This window comes from Toxotes jaculatrix, chromosome 2 (genome assembly GCF_017976425.1).
Source record: "Toxotes jaculatrix isolate fToxJac2 chromosome 2, fToxJac2.pri, whole genome shotgun sequence".
In the NCBI taxonomy this organism is placed as follows: domain Eukaryota; kingdom Metazoa; phylum Chordata; class Actinopteri; family Toxotidae; genus Toxotes; species Toxotes jaculatrix.
The window spans coordinates 27,290,197-27,311,850 of NC_054395.1; the positions used below are offsets into that span (position 1 = coordinate 27,290,197).

The following is a 21,654-nucleotide window of genomic DNA, read 5'->3' on the forward strand; positions in this document are numbered from 1 at the left end:
CGGCAGCCGCTTGAGCCTGAACTTCAACCTGCACAGGCGACAGCATGCGACGAGACAATTAGCGCGCTCAGCCACTGTGACCCTTTCTGATAAAGTCTGACTTGAGAATTACTAACATTTTTTACGCTGGTGACCCTTAACCACTAAGTGTAAGTGTTAATTCAGCAGTGCATCGGCTACCTCATTGTATAAGTGTGCTCAAAGCATGGACTGCATGCTGAAGCAGGATATGAGGTAATTACATCAAAAGACCACAGTTAAGAAGAATATGCACGGCCCCGGCACCAGTTCACTGATGAAAGTGAATACAGTTGTTAATTGTAAATGAAGTTTGATAAGCTAAAAGGTGTCAGAAGCTTTAATTGTTGTTTTTTTTTTTGTAATTAAAACTTCATTTAATTTTTATATCAGCATGGTCACATTCTGGTCAATAAATCAAATGACTCCTACATGAATTAAAATAAAAAATAGCTCTAAAAATAAGGCTAACAACAACAATAATGATATAAATATATTTTTAAAAAAAACATGCAAATCAAGAATACACACCACAGTCTAATCCCTTCCACAAGCAATAGATTAATTTTTTTCTTCTTCTCAGAGTAGGTGAATGAGAGTAGCTTCAGAGCTGCAGCACTTCCAGCATCAACGTCAGCATTGTCCCTAGGCTTAATTCTAAATAATTTGGAGGGGGTCCAGTAACATTGATCGAGAATCTTAGAGTGGATCAATCTAATTTCGATGTTTCTCGATACCCTTGTAACGTTTTCACACTTATGATCTCTCTCTTTCTCTGTAACATCAATGTTCAAATCTGCTGCCTAAGTTAACTTTGGGGTATAAGATACAGAAGCTGCCTGCTGGAAGATCCTTGCATAATAGATAGATGCCTCGTGTCCCAGACTCATTATCTTTGTAATCTGAGAAGATCCGACTGTTGAGGTGGGATTCCTTCCCCTGTAACGTAGATTAGCAGGCGTCGGAGTTGCAAATATTTCCAGAAACTACGTCCGGGCGGGTTGTATTCATTAACCAGCCTCTCATACGACTGCAGACCATCTCCCTCGTATGAGTCTGCTAATGTTGTGATTCTCTTTTCTACCCTGTTCACCAGTTCATAACTTTGGGTTATTCCAAATACACGATTCAGAATTAAAAATAAACATTGAACTTCCTTACATAAACCACATAATATTCATACAAACTAAAGGTTTTAATGTCCAATCCTTTCTTTCCCTTGCCCAGGTTAAATTCGGAGAATCTGCGGATCAAGACTCTCAGGAGCTCTTTGGGCTGATCTGTCAGTTCATCCACGATTTCAAGAGGGCACATGCTGAAGTGATATAACTTGTACTGTATGGAGCACATGTTAGCAACAACTGAGACTGCATTGATGCTTATCAAACAGAAAAGGTTTAGTCAACTGTTCAAACAATGAGAATATTATAGGACATTACAAATATTAATGATGGAGGAAAATGTTTCTTCGATTTGATTTTTTGTGAACTTTTGTATTTGTCACTGTTATTGTTGCACAGATTTTTTATTTTATAATGTGCCCAGAATGTGATTCATTGTATACTTATACTTCATTTTGTTCACGGCTCTGAATGGCTTAAACTGGGACCTGAGTACTAATTTCGTACCATAACATGTAAATGTCCTGGTATGACAATAAAGTTCCTTGATCCTTGATCCTTGATCCTTGATCCTTGTATAGACACGGGAAGTGTATACTGATGCTCGTGCACAGGATGTCATCTGAAATAAATTCAGAGAATATTAAACTGATCAAAGTTGCATTACTTCCTGTCGGAGATTGGTTTGATTTGGGTTGACTTCACATTTACTTTGAGACAAATCAGTAATGAGGGATTTAAAACCCCTCGGTTGTAAGAAGCACTTGGATGCTCTGAGGCAGAGGAATAAATAGTCAACACTTCAGAGGCCAGCTGAGGCTGGTGTACTTTGGGTGCGTCATTATTCTGAATATGTAATCGTGCTGTGGTCAGGGACATTTCCTCTCGCGGCGCTGCAGCAGGAGCTCCAAGGCCGCCTCCGATTCAGGACCACATCTGCACTGTGGCCGTGACATGATGCGCAACAACAAATTCCTCCTTCAAAAGGTACAAAGGTATCTCAGCGCTGGTTAGAACTGATTTATGTGTAACGCATAGCTTTTGTGTGTCTGACATTTTAATCAGCTGACAGCAAAAACACTATTTGTAGTTATAACTGTGAACCATGGTGGTATAATGAACCAGACCCCTCACTGAGAAGGAAAAGTTGCACATTTTTTTTTTGTACAAGAAAGAAGAAACCACTGATTTTAATTAAAACTTTGCATCTGCAGAAACTGGTGATTCATTAGCAGGAAACAGGCAAAACTATTTCATTAAATGTAATGTTTCCTTCACAGAGCTTTATCTTATTATTTTTATTCCAGTTTGTTAGAATTGAAGCTGGATGGATCATCAAGGCTTTTTTTTTCTTTTCTTTTTTTTTTGGACATAGCTTCGTTATGTCGCTTTTGAAATTAAAAAGAGATAAGGATAAGTGACCTAACACTAAAAGTCACTTCAGATAACACGGGTTTCCATTTTCTCTCAGTCTGGGATTAGTTTCACTTTTATAGAGAACCACAGACACGTAAATACAATAACTGTGCATTTAATGCCCCCTCGTTACACATCACAGTCAATATTGCTCCACTTTTCTTCTATTTCTCAAACACTTTATTTCACGGTGGTTAAATATCAGTTTGCATGGACTGTGCTGTACACAGCTTTTTTACTTTAAAATTTTCAGGTCATTACCAGGTTTTAGGGGTCTGGATATAAAAAGTTAACAGATTTTTTTCCTCCGCTCATTTATGTTTGTCTACATGTCAGAATATTTTAGTTCTATTTGGTATGCAAAACCCTTTTTTGGGTGTTTTTTTTTTCTTACCCTCAACTCTTTAAGCCTTTTTCAAAAAGAATTAAGATGTATGTACATCAGTGGTTTGAATTTCTGGTCTTTGAGGCACTAAATCACTCCTGCGCTCCAGTGGAGAAAGTTCATTAGCCAGCAGCTGGAGCAGGAAGCTGCTGGTGAGAAGGTGTTTTTGTTCATTATTATTATTCCTACTCCAAGAACGAAATTCGGCAACATCTTGGCAGCAGAAAAACAAGCAGTTTCACGAAACTGTACAACCGCCTCCGATGGCTGAATGTCTGTAACAGATCTAAAACATCACATCTGTTTGTTTTTACTGTGTGGGAAACCATCTGTTCAGCTTTTCCGCCTTTGTTTATATCTCCGTGCCATCGTTGCATGCCAACTTCTCCAACCTGCCTGTCCTGCTTCTTCTTTATTTTAATTCCTAAATCCTTATTTTCAGGCAGCTGACGAAACACTTATTTCAGCAGCCATAGGTCTGTTCCACAGCACACATTCATAAAAGCACAGCTGTTAATACCATCAATGGTGGCTCTGTTCTATTCAAGTGTCCCCATTAAGCCATGACACTGTGACAGTGAGCCAGCGGGTACAATGCCAGGACCCTGCATCTGAACAACAGCTGAACTGGATTCATTTTATTATTTTATTACTTATCCTACTGTGACATGTCAAAGTGACTTCTGTGGAAAAGGTGTGTTGTTACTGACTTTTATTCACTGGTTTGCTGTTAGTGCTTTATTTTGTAACGTAAATCCATTTTACACAGTTTCTTAAGAACACAGAGACGCACGCTGAATGCAAATCTGTAACTGGTGCCATGTTGGACTGCATTTCTATTTTGGGATATGTTTGTCTTGAGTATTCTGCCTGCTTAATTGGCAGCTGAGGGAATAAAACAAATTCTCATTGAACATAAGTAAACTTGTTCAGGGTCACATTTCAGCAGCTTCAGCACACCTGCCTATCACTTTAAAGCTGCTCTAATCAATATTTCTTACAATGATAACGGATCAGATGACTACATGCAGTGTTAAAGGTGTCACTTATAGTAATGAACCCTCAGCGAATGACCGTCTCAGCTCTATGGTTTATTTTAGTTTCCTACAGCTCATTGTTTTATTTTTCTTGCCCACAACTTTACTGTTTTGGTCCACTCTTACTGCTCCCATCAATCTAGTTTCCAGCCACAGCAGGTAGCATTTTTCAGCAAAAAACCCCCACATAACCCCACTGCACCAAACAACAGACAAAGTTATCAACTAGCTGGTGAACATAATGAAGCGTTTAGCAACCACAGAGCAATATTTCTGAGCCGAAGTTAATATCTCAATGTTGTGTTTACAGCCTGTTGCGCTGCCCCCAAACTGGCCAGAAAAATCAATTACGAAAGGCATTAACGTCCGTCATGATACAGGACCCAGTGTCATCAGTAGGAAAAGTTTGTTTTGCTCAATGAATGACTGAGCAGTTCTGACCAATGACAGAGCAAAAGTGAGGCTCTCTGACGTGCAAAAACCCAAGTAAACGCCTTCTTATGAGTTCAGCAAGTGAGGTGATTGAGACAGAAGCTGTAAATTGAATCCTATTTTGGTGAAAATGTCAGTGATTGGAATAAACTGAGCATACAGACAATGGTTGAATCCAGGCTGATCGCAGCCTCCGATCTCCATGAAGGAGCAAATCTGAGAACATTTTGCAACCTTTTCCATCTACAAGGCTCAACACTGAAATGTAAATTGAACAGAGAGTCTGGGAGATGTTGATTTGGAGACTCCCAAATTGTTGAGCCAAACTTGGAAAATCTCCACTCACACAAAATGTTAACTATGAAGAACAGCAGGTGCCTCAGTCAGTGACTGACAGTTCATCTCTGATTAACTTTGGTCTATTGCATATTTTATTGCTTTGAGAAGTGGTACAAGCACCACTGTGGATCTATGTTTAATTAGTGTTTAAGTATATACAATGACAGTGTCAAAATGAGCCCGCGCCTTTTTGAAGATTACCAAAGTCGCTCATTATGTGCGACAGGGCTGTTCGACATGGTCAGCGTGTTATATGCAGAGTGCAAACTCTCCTTTTGACGACTAATTAAATCGCTCAGACACTTGTTCTTTTTCTCAGGACTCAGCGGTGGGTCTTATTTTATTTTTCCTTTCTTTTCATTTGTCCTTAGCGGATGATAACATGATCCAAGTCCCCTATGGACTGCGTTTTAGAAGGAAATAATTGCTGGAGGCAGCAGGTATAATATTAATGCGATTTGTTTCCTATCAGATAAGAAGTGAAAATATTTTTAGAGGCATCTTCTCACCTGGAGGGTGGGTTTGGTAGCAACACAGATTGCTGTACACACACACAATCTAATGAAAGGATTTTTGCTTTGACTGGATTTCTAATCATTGAATTACTGAACTTCAGCTAAGCCTGACACTGTGACACACAAATACTTGAGATAATGTTTTGTGTGATCCACGGTGAAGTAGCTTTCAGCGCAGGGACCCTGAGGAGCACCGCCGTCACAACAACAAGGCAACGTCCAAGGTATTTTTTAACAACTGCTGGTGCTTTTCTTACACCAAAGACACTGACTAAAAGATAAAGGCTGCTGTGATATTACTACTAAGATCATTTTTCAGTCAAAATAACAGCATATGAGAAAAGGTCATATGTGACCTCAGAAGTCCTGGTTATGCTGCTCCATCAGCCTTGAAAGGTTTTTTTTTTTTTTAATGGGATTTCAGTTAAATAAGCAATGCGTTTAAATTCTCACAAACAATTTGGAAATCATCTCTGTGAGAAAGTAAATGAAAGATTATGACAGTAATCACAGGCTGCACTCTTGCCAGTATAATGTTGCACTGCACAAATAGCTGTATGATTCAATTCTGAGTCAGTGACACAGACATTTCCAACATGGATCCCAACCAAATCTGACCAAATGGGAGTTGGTGGCAATTGTGTCTGTTTGAAGAACTTTTTTCCATGTTAGACTCATCACGACAGATTTAGGTTTTTTTTTCCAGGATTTATTTTTTCTTTATCTCATTAAATTAGTCTGTTAAAAAAAAGTTAATGTGACCTAAAGCTCCTAGGATTATTCAGATAATCAAACACCCCTCAGGCATCAGTGGCTGAGGTTTTCTCAGTGATGAGGCCTTAGGTCAGTTAACAGGCAACGCTCTTCAAATAAAAGTTAGACAACTTTGTTTTCCTGTGTAAAATTTCCAAGGAAAGTGTTTCTTGGCACATTACCATCGCCCGCGCCTCTCAGCTCTGAAAACTCTTATTGCCATGGAAACATATTGACATGCACGACATTAGGCACCGAACCATTTGTCAGAGCTGGGTGATGACACAAATCTCACAAAATGGCAGCTATTCAGGTAGGGGAGGTGATATACTCAGATTGTCTAGTGTTTGCAGACGGACTGATGGCAAAAAAACACAACACAGTGTCTGACATGTGAAGACATATTTGTACAGCTGCATTCAAGGATCTAAAACACCCAGTGCAAATGGCAAATATTGGATGTATAGGATAGTTAGTTAGATAGACGGTGTGTCAGCTTTGTTTTGTATTTTAAAAACCTGCTGAATGGTGTTCTGATTTTTTTTCCATGACAGAGATGTTGGCAGTCACTCTGACTTTACTGATATCAACTTTTTTCATGCACAGGGCACCACCTGAAATCTGTTGATGACAAGCTGTACTGTGTAATTTTTTTTAAGTTTAACAGTACAAGGCACACTTTACAATGACAATAATTAAAACAAAGCTTCTGGTTTCTATCAGTTGATCGATCTACTATCTAACAACCCCGCCACATGTTGAAACACTTTCCTCTACTTACCTACAATTAGTCCTGATTTATGCAATTATTTCTAAGAGACTTGGAACTTACAGACCTACCTATCTGTCTATCTACCTGGACTTTAAAGCTGCAGTGGACTCCTTTGGGTTAAAACCTGATGGAGCCAGAGGACGTGGCAGTTTGTAAGTCAGAGAAAGGGCATTAAAATTGATCTGCTGTTTTATGGGAAGCCTGTAGTGACACAAGGACAGAGGTGATGTGCTCACATTTCTAATCTCTTGTCAATATTCTGGTATAGGGCACTTTGGATGACGTGTTGATTTAATGCACCATAAAAGGACAGACAAGTACATTTTACAGTAGCTGATGAATTCATGAATCCAACAACCCACTGAACCAGTAAGGTTAGAGTGAAACAGCTGCCACATCAGAGATTCATGTTCTTCCAGATCACTGGGGAAATTACAGGTGAGATTAATGATGAGCCACTGGTTGTGTCTCTGTAAGATTTTTATCCAGTTTTCCCTGTTTTACTTTTACTCTGTGATTATTAATGGACTTAGGCCCTGTGCATGAGTGTATGGTGGGTGGGGGTGCTACAACCTATCTGTATGAAAAGTGCTGTACAAATCAAGTTTGATTGATTGATAACGAATTTGATGCGAAGCTCTCCTTAACTAGGTGACAAAAGTCTTTGCCGTCCAGTTTCAGTCAGATAAGCTGTACACACCTGATGTTTTGACAGCGCTGGATTCAGGGGTGACTTCTGTGGAACACCCCTGTGCTGTGTAACTGTAAGTCAAACCTGAAATTTTCAGCCCACCTGTGCAGTGAGATTATGATGAGTCACTGCGTTACAGTGAAACTTTGAGGCACAGTGGACCGGGAAAAAAAAAAAAAAAAAAAGTAGAACTCTTGCTTGAGGGCAGATTCAGTTCTGTACTTATAGATTACTGAGTCACTCAAAACCGAAAAATCATCAGAAATGTGTTTGGGGATAATTATTTCATGGGTTTGCTCCAGGATCTCAGAAATGAACCGTCAGATTACATGCGCAGTGTGTCATCTATAGTCACACAATTACAGCCACATAATGAATGTATACTTTGGTCCGAGGCTATTTTATAGAGAATTAGAGGAAGCCTTTGGCAAATTACGGGGGGGAGAGTTGATTATAACTATTACCACGTGCGTGCGTAAAGTGGATGGCTGGGCGCGCACACGTGCAGCACATCACTGCGGGGAACAGCAGCTGTCAGACGCGTTATTCGGAGTGGGACTGAGGGCTATGGACGATTCGTGGACTGACTCGCCTCTCAGATTGGAGCAGTTTTCTCTACAACATTTCATATGGTCTACTTTTGTCTCATCCACGAGCTTTGAATAAAGTCTTTCTGAAAATGAGACGCATAGACAACAATCGGTGATTTCTCTGTTTACCGGTTGACTTAATAAGGGTTCGTTTTTTTGTTAATGCCTCACTCGGATATGGGACATCTGTGGATCCAATAAGAGAATTCCACAGTGTCAGACGCGTCTGCGGCGGGAGAGACCAGTGGAGGGACTCGGAAACTTGTGTGGTGCAGGAGACGGTCTCTCTTCTCGAATCGGCGCTGCTGTCACAGCTATCACAGAGAGCGAGCCATGGTGAACTCCCTCATACTGATACTCAGCTGGACTGTGATCTCTGAGGTGGCCAGAGCTCAGAACGACACGGAGCCGATCGTCCTGGAGGGCAAATGCCTTGTGGTCTGCGACTCCAACCCGGCCACGGACTGGAAGACCTCGTCCTCTCCGCTCGGCATCTCAGTGCGCGCCGCCAACTCAAAGGTGGCTTTCTCTGCAGTCCGGAGCAACAACCATGAGCCCTCGGAGATGAGCAACAAAACAAGAATAATCTACTTCGACCAGGTTAAGACAATTTTATTAAACCATACAAAAAAGTGGTTAAATTCGCCTGTGATATAATTTTGCAGTTCATTCATGTTTTGCCTCTTTGCCAAAAACCTTACACTGTCTTTAGTGGTCAGTTTTAGCTCTGGAGCCCTTGAGTTTTTATTGCAGAACAGTGAAGTGTCGTTGCAGTTTTGAGTGCAGCTGAACCCCAGAGTTCGGTTTGAGCATGCAGACACTGTACAAGTTCACGTATCACATGCGAGCAGGTTTGAAAGTGACTGGATTATGTCTGATGGCGCGCATCCTGCAGAGCCCGCACACGCACTCACCAGTTTGCCTTGAGCTACACCCCCCCCACCGCGCGCACGCGCGCGCGCAGACAGTCACCTACATGATACACCCAAACAAATCAAGCAACAGCACAAACAACAAGAATGTGATTAGTCATACAGCGGTGGGCAGTGTAAGGTGTTTGTAACGACATCACTCAACTGATCCTCTGCCCTCTCATTTCAATTACATAACATGGTATTTTGCTGTCATAACGCACTGCAAGTGATCTGATTGGTGTGGACGCTGTGCATGCTGTTGCTATGAAAGCAACATTTGTCAAAGGTTCTGGCTGAGCCTGCAGAGGTGTCTTGAACAGGTGGGATTCAAGTGTTAGAGGCACTGCAGGTAGTGAGAAGAGCTTCTGCTGCCTCCGTCAATCGTCACCTAAAGAAGTTCATTTTCTGTTACTGTAAACACTGTATGTCTAATGTGACTTGAGAGAATTAGAAAGTGAGCCTCAGGAGACGGTGTTAAGTGCAGTGCTGTATATTCTGACTGACATATTCAGGGTGCATCATTTCTAGCAAGCAAAAGTAAGAAAACGTATTTATATTAATCAAGTCTATAATTTGCATCATGATATTCTGCACGTGTCACAGCCTGAAGAAAGCTTCTGATTCTTCACTGTCTTGTCAGTGTGACCTGTGGGAAAAAAATCCTTCATTTCACCTCAAAGTAGAGTTTGTCTCTAAAATCTACCGACAAGATCCATTTCTCATCTAATTATTATGGTCAGGAATCATTTTATATTTGTGTTAAATACTGGGTTCAGTCCATTTGAGAAGAAAGGTTGAATTAAATATTTTTCGCTCACTTGTCTGTGTGTGAACAGGAGGGAAGCCTGGTAGTCACAACAGTGAATCCTGTGTGCATGGCTGATTCCTTATTTACATACATAATCCTATAAAGCCTCATTTAAATTAAAGCTGTTGTTGAACTGCTGACTATCTAAACGCCTTTGTCACAATGTGTTTTTTCCTTTCTCTCGTAGGTTCTTGTGAATATAGGAAACTACTTCACATTTGAGTCAGTATTCTTGTCCCCAAGAAAAGGAATCTACAGTTTTAACTTCCATGTCATTAAAGTGTACCAGAGTCAGACCATACAGGTATTGTTTTTGTTGATTTCACACGGCTGTACAGTTGATTCAGTAGTAAACCTGTTTTAGTATTGGACTGGGGCAAAATATATGCTGGGGCGTTGAATCATCTCTTTAAGCTATTATTTTATCTGGACCCTCCCTTCTATTGCTATACCCTCCCACCAGTATCTCAAAATAAGATAACTGTATTGGTACAACTCTATTCACCACTAAAAGAGACACAGCTTAAAAAATTAAGAGGGTATGCCCTCGTTTGTTTTAGGTTAGTTTCATATTTTTCTTTGCACAACTAACACAACGGATGTACAAAAACCCCGACAATGCATTAAACGAGTAAAAACGATTGTGCTTGTAAGATCTAAAGAAACAAAAATGGAGCTTATGAAAACGTCTCACCAAATGGAACAGAAAACCAATAACACCTAAAATCAAAATGTATTGGTAGCACAAAATGCTGAAGAAAATAGAAAAAAAAAAATTGGAATAACCAGTGTATTTGCCAACAATAACAAAAATACAAAATACAAATGCCAATTGATAATAACAAGCATAGCAAAGATACTTGGGGAAAGAAAGTGACAAGTAGTTTGGCTCTTCAAATAAACTCTGGTAGTTATATGACGGGTTTAACACTATTTAAATGTAACAAGAATTCAAGTTAAGATATTGCAAATAACAGTAAACACATCTTCTAAACTGTTCCCTTTGCATTACTGTTGCTGATGGTTATGTTTTTTTGTTTCTGGATTGTCCAGGTGAACCTGATGTTGAATGGGAAACCAGTCATCTCTGCCTTTGCAGGAGACAAAGATGTAACTCGTGAGGCAGCCACCAATGGAGTTCTGCTTTATCTTGAAAAGGAGGACAAAGTCTACCTAAAGCTGGAGAAGGGAAACCTAGTTGGTGGATGGCAGTACTCAACATTTTCTGGCTTTCTCGTGTTCCCTCTGTAAAGAAAAGAAGATTGTAGGCTTACTGACTTCTTCATAACGTGTTGTCACTGTATAATCAAAACATTGCCGCTGCATCGGGTGGATCCTGCCAGATCGTTGAAAAATGATAGATGGAAATGGATAACATCAGAGAGGGGAAATAAGACTTTGGAAATCGTTCACATTCTCTGAAGTGCTGAGTCCCTGTCCAGATGAAAGAGACTTGAAATGTTCTCTATCCCTACTCTATGTTCCTGTCACTCAAGCAGCCACAGAGAGGAACACTAAAACATCCCAAAAGTACCTTTCAAACTTTGACTTGTTGGAATATGTTTAGCATACTGATTTTTTTTTTCATGGCAACTGTTGCATTCTAGTACATCTGGATGTGAATTATATATGCCTGTGTTACTCGTGTGACTTGTCATCACCACAGTTTTCACATTGCTCGGTATGGAGGGGCAAAATGTCACTGAAAGAGACACAAAATGACCACAAAGAGATGCCAAATGATGGCAGACAGATGTAAACAACTGCAAAGAGACGCAAAACAACTACAGAGACACCAAACAACCACAGAGAGACCTCAAATAACTACAAAGAAATACAAAAGAACTACAAAGGGACACGCAAAACAGAGATAGAGGCAGAGACGCCAAATGATGACAAAGAGACGATCAACTACCACACACTGATGCAAAATGATCACAGACAGACATTTAATGACTACAAAGAGACACAAAGTAAACACAGAGACCGGCAGAACAACTTCAAGGAGACGCCAAATAACTACAAAGAGACACCAAGATGCCAAACAACCACTAAGAGATACAAAATGACTGTCGCCATTCTGTGTTTCTTTCAGTCTGGGGGTTGTTCAGGGGCCTTGTACATGTCTGTGCCCAGGGGCCCGTTGTGTCATACTGTGTCCATGATCAGAGGTCAGATTTCATCATGTTTCTGATCACTTAGCCTCGTAGCTGATGCTGATGTTTTGCTTTTGACTGGTCAGTTTATCTTACCTGTCCACCTTGACTCTTTGAAGTTACATTTATATTCCACCAATTAGTTTTGCCAAATACATATCAAGGGAAATGTAATTCTTGCCTGCTGATCACATGACTGCATGTGTTGCTCATAGTGGTGAACCCACAGCTATGCAGTTCCACTCAGCTCAACGTTTTAGTGTCTTTCAGCTCATTGTTTTTGTATTATGGCCTTTCACTTTAAGTTCTGCTCTCATTGGCACCAAATAGCACAATGTTGGTGTAAAGCTGCTTACTCTTAGTGTTGACTATAAACTCAATCCTTTCTTAATAAGGTGCACCATATAATGTAGTTCCTGTTCTAAATTAAGGAACAGAAAACAATACTGTATATGTACTGTAGATACCATTAATTAACTTATTTCTATTCTTTCAACAAACCTGAGGAAAAAAAGCATAAAGTGATCTATAAAATAAACCAACAGCTGGTGAGCATAGTGGAGCGTTTAGCAGCTGAAGAGCCAGATATTTCCGGCAAGACTTGGTGGAGACCAAAACCGGAGCAAAAAGGAGAGTGAATATTGGACTTACATTTGTCAGGTGGCCAGAAACACAAGTCCAAATGAATGCTAATGTCCAAATGAATGCTAGTGTTGCTCCGTATCATTGCCGGATGTGTAAATAGACAAATGTTTGCTAACAAGCTCACCCTAACAATTTAAAAGGTGAAAATATATGTCAGTGTTGTGTTTACATTGTGTTTCTGATGCCTCCAAGTGGCCAGAAAAAAAATCAGTAATTGCAGGTATAAGGTTAGGGAAAGATAATCATTTTGGTCATATGTTTCTAAAGTTGCTGTTTCGAGTCACTGTTGCCTTTTTGAATATTTAACCATAAGACGATAATCTTTCCCTGACCTTGTGCCTAAACATAACAAAAAAAAAAGAAAAAAATGTTAATGATGCTTTATTTGCTACAGTACAAGTGGATATTGTTTTGCAAGAGTGGATATTATAGCAAAAACAAATAAAATATGCTGTTATTGGAACATTTTACAATTAGTTCGGGCAGCATTACATTTCTCTTAAAACGTATCTGCTGTTGAAAATGTGTGGTATATAAATGTAATTTCAACCTGTGTATTTATAATAAATCTTGCACAAGTCAACTCATGGTTTATGGATCTTAATAAAGTTTAATGGGCATCTGAGAACCATAATTGGTTAACAGGCTGATAATAAACAGATTCCTGTCACAGTTGGTGAGCATAAATAGCTTTCACTAGGCGGCCTGGGATAACTGATGAATTAATAAATCTCGTAATTGTTGCTCTTGAGCTCAATGTGTGCTTACAGTGGGTGATGGCTGTCCCCTTCAGGTCCACAGCAGAGTTACTGTTGACCTTACTGCAGTCTGTGCTGCTGGTGCAGTGTGCAGCTGCATTGTTAAAAAGTCAGCCTAGAAGCTTGCAGAGGCTTTTCTTCATGGCTTATTTTAAAACATTATTTCGACCCGAAATAATAATAATCTGCTCCCTCATCAGCTTCCTCTCTGAAGTGTTTTGTGCGTTCACTCTCACTTATCAAATTTAAGTTGCTACGTGTTGTTTGCTGAAATTTTTGTCAGTGACTGATAAGTTGCCCTTGGCATCACTGTCATTTTTTTTTGTAACCAGGACAATGTTTGAGGGAATCGATTTTTCAGCTTTCGGTTGTGAATAAAGAGGTGAGAGAAGCAATGAAATCACTGCGCAGCTGAATAAGCCTTCTGAAGATTTACAGCTACAGATGTGTCACACTTCATTGCAACAGCTGCACAAGGAAACAGGGTTGCGAATGTACCCACTGATATTAATATTGCAGTATTGTTTAAATTAAGAGAACACGAATGGCGTTCTGTATTAAATCACCCTGCTATTTTTTTATGACATTCTGTATTTCTTTTGCTAAACTGAAATGTTTTTTTTTTTTTTGTGTTTACATTACCTTGCGTGTGTCTGTGCTCACACTGGTTGACTCATAATGAGGAAGCTGGACAGTGTCACTGAAATGATTGTAGTTTCAGTAGTTCATTTTGTATTCAAATGATGCAAATGTAAATCTATGGGGTCAAACTTTTAACGTGAAGATGTTCCAATTAATTAATGTACTGGAGAATTCTGGCTTTTAATGATGAATAAAAATTGTGATTTTTAAAAAGGATTCCTAAACGTTTTTTTTTTTTTATTTTTCAGTTTTCATTGGCTAGTCATCATTTACACTTTGACAACAAAATTCACTTTTCATTTGGCCAATCAGAGCTGCTGTTGTTCATTGGGATGGGCATGATTTGGTTTTCAGGTTAGCACAAACGAACTGAATTTCCTCCATTTAAAGAGACAAGAGCACTCATTAGTAAATAAACCAACAAAAATTTAACATTTTGTGAATGATTTTATTTTTATGGATGTATTAACCATCGATTAATGACCATTTAAAAGATTTTTTTACACAATTGATCAATTGATTAATTATATTATGTAAACATAAAATTCATAGTTAATTTCATAAATTGTTATAATGGATAAATTAATAAGAAGTTAAATAATTTTCCTTTATAGTACACTCCAGCCTCCACAAATGTCAGTATCTGATATATAAACATGGCATTTACTAGAATGTCAAGGTTGCAGAAAGTTTTTATTTCAGCTGTTTACAGTTTTGAACAAGTAGACTCTAATTCTGGGTAAGTTATTGTATGGTCCATTTGTCATGGCCACCATGCTGTATGAACATATAGGTCATTCATTTATTGTAGTACAAAACAGACTGGGAATTCTGCATTGTGAATAAATGTGACTCTAGAGCCCATATTTATCAGCTGCATCAAGTCACTTCAGTATCGTCAGTCATATCTGCTGCTGCTATTACAGCAAAATTTTGTTTTTCTTCTCCTTCTGTTCATATAATGTTTCAGAATTGTAATGTGTTGCGCTGCTTAAGATTCATGCTTCCTCCCTTTTAAATTCTGCTATCTAAATTGGATAAACTTGGATAAAACTTTATACTTTGACCAAGGTCATTTGTTTTGCCCTGTTTTGTCTCCTCATTACACTGACTATCCATATCTGTGCAGCTGAATCCACATTTTAACAGTCTTCCTGGTACAATTTCACTTGTAACAGGATTAGTGTGAGAATATCAGTGTCTTGAAAGAAGGTGTCAAAGAAGGCCAGAGCACCGAGAACAACAGGTTGGTTTGTATTTACGTGTCGTTGCCTCAGATTTTCAGATCCTGTAACACTTATCCTAAACCCTAAAGACTGAAACTCTTTATTTTTCATTTTGGCTGTTTGATTTCTGTCTCCTTGTAAATAAGTCAGTGATGAGTAGACATGGGGATATGGGACATTTCCTAAATCATTGCAGAATTTACTGAGTGGGTGCCCACCCTCTGTGGAACCTGTTGTGGAAACTGTTATTTGTACTTAAATTATATTCACATCAGATATTGCTGATTTTATCATGAGGCCGTAAATATGAGCCTAAAATTATTTTTTGGGTTGATTTTTCCTTGTGCAGATGTTCCTTATTGTTTTGGGAAAGAGACTGAGTGTTTGAAATGCACCGAATGCTGTAAATATAAAGTGAATATTAAATATTTACAGTTTTATGTTGTGGCTCCCAAATGATGTTGACGTTGATTCATTTACAGTACGATGAGTCTGATGATCATTTTCAACAAAAATCATCAAAACCAAACAGAATTTTGGGAATTGATCACTCACAAAAAAAAAGCTCAAAATCCATGAGGGCAAGTCCCGAGCAAACAGCCTGAACTGATATAACACAGCTGATTGGCTGGTTATCCATGGAATTGTATCACCAAAATTCACAAATAACTACATACAAATGCTCCTCTTCCATGAATAACAAACATTTTGAATAAAAAACCATGCTGACAGTGTCATTAGTAAGTCTTACATGGTACCATTAATGGGTGAACAGAGGTTTCTAATGGCCTTTTTTTCTGACGTTGTATTTCTTTGGAACTGAATCGGCGTTATCTGTGTTGAATCTCGATTTGTTGTGTCATGCTCTGTCTTGAAAAAGCAATAATACCCTCTGTTAATGAATCTGATCCTAAAATCATTTACAGAGAGATTATCTGCCATTGCAGCTTGATTTGTTTCCAGTTGCGTTCAGGCTGTCAGAATGACTGTTTACGAGATAAGAAAGAGCCTGCCAGAAAGTCATTTTAAGTAAAGTGCACATCCCTCGACTTTACATGAATTTCATTAGACAGCACACAGAAGGTTGTCTGGAGAACTTTACACTCTGCGAGTTTATGGACATGCAGCTGTGGCACAAAACTGTGCAGCAAAAAGCGGGTTTCTACTGTCCTCAAAGTTCCATGGTGCCAGGTGTGCTGCGTAGAGTTTCTAACTTAATTCTGACCTTTCTGCTGGCATTTCAGAGGACAATAGCGAGGTGTGATTGAATATATTGTCTCTAAACAGTGTAGCACTTTGCGCAGATTGTTTCCAGCACTTGGTTTGAGATATGCAGAGCACCGTTCACTTTGATTGCATCCGGTGGGACACATAACCCCTGAACTGAATTATAACTCAGCAATCCAAGTAAAACAAAACATGAGCCTTCTCTAAACTAAGCAAATAAATAAATAAATAAATAAAAAATCATTGCAGATGTGGCAAAAAGTGTTTACAATACACACTAAGAAATACATTATTTTGCATGTGCTGTATTACATTATGGATTTGCTCTGCTTTAAAAAAAAAAAATCCTGTTAGGTGGATACTGCATACTGTATTAGTACTGTGCAGCTCTGCTCTCATAGCTTTACGCAACACCAAAAAAGGTCATGTATATATAAAACATTCATGTCAGCTGCAAGAAAATCTTGATTTTTATCTAAAAAGTGCAGATGTTGCTAAGCACTTTTTGTACTTTACATTTCCGTTGATATTTGTCTTTAAATCAAAAGAATTTAGCCAACGGTTGGCTAAACCCTGCACATGAACAGCAACTGCTCAATCACAGCTAAGCAACTGTAAACAGGCAGTGCAGACCTGTCGGGTTTTCTTGTTTTTTTTTTACCCTTTCCAAAACCAAAAATACTGAGACAAAAGTATAAAGAATTGATTTATCTGCTCTAATGTACACTACACTAACTTTACCAAATCTGACGATCCAACATTCGCAGGCTTCACGCTGTGAGTGGCCAGCCAATAACAACAGTAAACGAGGGGCTTGACGTAAAGCAAACAGACAATTAGCATGTTCTTGATGCCACAGACACTTATTAACAGTAAAGGCACCTTTATTTAAAAAAAAATAACCTTTCATATCTGTCCCCCATCCTTCTTCCACTGTCATGAGACATAGCACATTACTGTCTGGCTTTACAGTGGGTGAGACATTAGCTTTGAAATGTGTTTATTGTTTGTTTTGTTTTTTTGTTTGTTTTTTTTAGTGGCAGTTGCTTTCTCTTTAGGTTATATCTTCAAGCACAGTGACTGAATCCAAAAAAACGACAATGCCAGTGGTGTTTTTAAAAAAAAGTGTTAATTCCTCATAATCTTCCTCTTTGTATGACTGGAGGCAGCAGTCAGGTCTTGAATAAGTAAACAACTTTGCAGATAAGATGGCTACGTGCTTCAGGTAGCAAAAGATGAAGATGAGAGTTGCATGACTCATGAGTAGGATCTAAATCTTTTAAACATTTTAATGCAATCTAGTATAAGAGCTCCACAATGAACAACAGACTTTGTGATCAAGCTTCCATTGCTCAGTCTGTGTTGACACTATGTGAGAAAGAAGTTGATCCACTTCTAGAGTAACGTTAGTGATGGATGGCATCATATTGTAGAGGTGTTCCTGTTATTGTGAACACCCCTTACACAGCCCCGCAGTCAGAATTTACTCACCTATCTGTCTATCTAATCGCTTGTCTCAAAGAAAGAAAGAGTTGAAATTTTGAGCACCTTCAGACAAGAAATGACCTGTTTTCAAATAAAACCAAAAAAAAAAAAAAGTGGCAGCCAGCCTTCCAGCAGGCATTGTTAGAGAAAGTGCCAGGCTACTTGTGAGATTTGAAACCTTTGATTTCATCCTTAGCGGAGTAAGAAAAAAACGCCGCCACGCAGCTGTTGTTATGGCATCAACCTGTAGGATACCTGACTTGAGGGAAGATGCTTCATTACACAAGAGACATGAAACACGACATAACACAAAAGGATAGGACAATAGAGGATAATCACAGTTTTAACCTCACTTCCTCCTGACCTTCAGCGCTGCGCCACAATGCCTTGAAGATTTTCTCTTTAATAGCAATGCAGCCGCAGGGATAATGATGCACTTAAAGGGCATTTGTCATAACAAGATTTTTAGATGAATAGTTTGTCCTCTTGATTATGAATACTGAAGACTGGCCAGCCAGATTTAAAGTAGCTACAATCAACAATTGTACCTTAACACAGGATCACATTACTACTTTAATGTGCTAGGGGACAGTGGAAGACAGTGGAACATTTACAAGCTAAAGCGCCAGATATTTTTCTTTGGAGTGGAGACCAAAACTAAAGCAAAAAAAAAGACCAAATATTGTACATAATTTATCAGGTGGCTGAAAAACAACTCTTTCTCATTTCTGTTTGACGTGTAAACAGAATACTGCTTGCTAAGAAGTTAATATTATTACTTAAAAAGTAATAATATGTCCATGTTGTGTTTACAGCTTGTTTCTGTTGCCCCCAAGTGGCCAAAAATCGGTTACTGCTGAATTGTTTGGAAACCAATTGTTGGATTTCAGCCTCAAACTGTCAAAGACCATGCTCCCTCCTCTGTGAGCTTTAATATAAACAACTTCAGTAGTTGTTTAATATAAACAACTTCAGTCGCTAAGCGTATGTGTCAACGTGATGTCCATGTCCATGATATGTATCATCATTTAATCTTTGATCATGCATTTCCACAACTGCTGTGTAGGTTATAGTAATTCTGAAGTCTTCTTTTTTAAAAGAATGTTTTTCATTTGCTCAAACTGCAAATAATATCATGCTTCATGCTGTTAGTCATTTTATTTGGCATCTTTTCTGGTCCCTGCTACAATAAAATGCTGTCATTTTGTATCCAAACCTGAATTTAATGGTGTTTCCAGACAACTCTTTATCGGCCCTGCTAAACTTGGTCTTTAATGCTGGTGCATTATACATCAGTCGGATCAAAGCATTGGTCATTAAATAATAACATGTTTTGCTTCACAGAAATCCAGAAAAGATATTCATGAAAGCACGTATCTTCACTTCACTTTAAACTAAGTTCCAAACAATTTCATGAGCATCAAACAGGACTGCTGTGAAATTTGTACTTTCATGCCGTGCACATAGGCAGAATATGTGAAGACTGTATGCAAATAGGCTTGGAACAGAATTGCTGATTTGTTGGGCTTAAGGATTGCAAAACCACGTTTGCATGCAGCGCAGTTCTTCAGAGCACCTCTGTGCCTGCAACATGCCTCATTGTGATTTCTGAATAGTAAATGAAAAGCTCATTTTGTGAGGCTCAGAGGCTGGGGTTCGGGTCGAGGGGGCTGCTCAGAGTAACTCAAAGTCACTCTATATGATGAGATTTCAGTTGGTTCATTACTTACATTGCTACCTTTGTAATTCAGGCAGCTGTCAGTACCCAGAGGGACTGAGTGCTGGGGAGAGGAAGCTAGATATTTTTGGCAAAGCATTTCTCAGGAAGAGAAAAGGCAAGAATAGAGGAGCTAAATCACAATATGTCCATCAATCCGCGGTGGAGCTTACAGAGAGGCATTTATTTTTGTCTGAAGAAGTAAAGTCTGTACAATAATAGTGTAATTTACCTGGTCAGTGACTATGGCATGTGCAGAGCATTGTAGCATGTATTGGATTATCCTCCATTGTTTCTCATGCTTCAGCTTTACCGTGTTTCACAAAGGTGCACAAAATACATCCCTTACACATGAGGCATCCTGCATTTGTCTCACATCCTCTACATCCAAAACGCCCATTAAAATAGAGAGAAAAAAACCCCCAAAACAAATGGAAACTAAAACTATCCCACACATAAAAATCTTACTCCCTCCATCTATTGATTAAAAAATTCTATCCTTTAAATTAATCTCAATTCAAGGCTGTGCACCACGCTGGCACGCTGTAAGGTATCTGAAATAGTGTGGGAGGGGAGCAGTCACAGAAGGCTTTCCTCATAGAATAAATCAATATTCTATGTTCTGTTATTACATTTTACACCTGAGAAATAAACCATATGCTCCATATGGGTTATTTTTAAATTATCATTCTAAATCTGCTTTTGAAACCTGATTTGATAGATATAGCAGGTAATTTCATATTAAAAACATATGCGGAGGATTTGTGGAAATTCAGCCCGATCATCTTCCTCTCGACTCCTCCTCAATGTCTTGATGATATTAACCACACATGACATGCCCACCTCTCAGGTTATTGTACTTTTCCTCTGAATGCATTTGTGAGTGAGGCGAGCTGCATTATGTAAGGAAAAGAGCAGCACGTTAATGTTAATTCGGACGGCATGATGAAGATGAATTGCCATTGTCTCGTCATCTGTCTCCTGTGAAACCCAGAAGCAAGGAAAAAGAGGGGGAGGCGGCTACTTACTGGCATGGCAGCTCAAGAATGACTCAAATCAAAAGTGCATTAGTGGTTTTGATGGACAATAAGCATGTAAGTTGTGAAGGGGGATGAATATATAAAGCATCTCCCAGCCAGAAAAGACAGACCAATATGGAGACAGCCTGAAGGTGGATTTATAAGCAAATAGCAATAGCATCAACCAATCAGCCGGTGACCTTTAAAAATTTCCTGAAGCTAGGATGAAGCTGAGTAGACGCAGAGTTTGATGTGTGCTCTTAAACAGTGAACTTTATCAACCCAGGTGAAGGTTTAACAACTGATTCCTGCTGTTCTTCTCCTATGGTGCGGTAGATCACCGATAAATACCATGGCAAACTACCAAAACTGAGACGTATTTAAAGTCAAATCTACATTTCAAAGAGCTGTTATGCTAAAATATGAAGCCCTAACAGAAGAAGTGAAATCTGTGTGTTCCAACATGGTTTCACAGACGTAATTGCAGTGCGTTGACTTGATGGTCCTTGACATGATGAGTTTGGAGTTTACAGACACATTCAGCACCTTGACAACTCTTAGACCACTTGTTCAACTTCAGCTGATTGCACTGATCAGATCTTAAGTAACTTTATAATTTCATACATATCACATGATTCAGTTTTGTGCTCTCATAGGTTTTAGCAAGAACAAGCTGACAATTAGAGTATGTGACACCGTGAGCACATTGTTTGACTTCAGTGGCCTAAAGTGTCATAAAGAAAGAATAATTTGAACTTCTCAGAGTTAAAACATGTCCTCTCTGGTCTCTGGGAGCAAAACTTTAGCCAATGCAGGTGCTGTGTGTTCCACCCTGTTTCCTAGAAATATTTATACTGCTGTATGCTACTCATTTTCAACCTCAAATAAGTTTAGCAAGAAATGTAATATCATCTGAATATATTTAAAAAAAAAAATCAACATAATGAGGAAACATTTATAAAGACCATATCTGCCAATATTCACACAC

The 21,654-nt window shown here is 38.9% G+C and overlaps 2 protein-coding genes across 2 annotated transcripts in view; both read left to right on the forward strand.

Annotated features, from left to right (window-relative positions):
- LOC121195407 (formin-like protein 13) overlaps positions 1-1,753 on the forward strand; it is a 28,437-nt gene extending 26,684 nt beyond the window's left edge. The window contains exon 17 of the mRNA XM_041058856.1: positions 1,246-1,753. Coding sequence (XP_040914790.1) covers positions 1,246-1,347 — 102 coding nt within the window. The 3' untranslated portion in view covers positions 1,348-1,753. The remainder of the gene's footprint in view (positions 1-1,245) is intronic.
- A 1,836-nt stretch (positions 1,754-3,589) lies between these two features.
- On the forward strand, positions 3,590-11,042 carry cbln4 (cerebellin 4 precursor). The gene is made up of 4 exons (XM_041058869.1): positions 3,590-3,603; positions 8,393-8,669; positions 9,979-10,095; positions 10,845-11,042. The coding sequence occupies exons 2-4, from the start codon at positions 8,403-8,405 to the stop codon at positions 11,040-11,042; spliced, it is 582 nt and encodes a 193-aa protein (XP_040914803.1). The 5' UTR covers positions 3,590-3,603; positions 8,393-8,402.
- Positions 11,043-21,654: the final 10,612 nt, after the last annotated feature.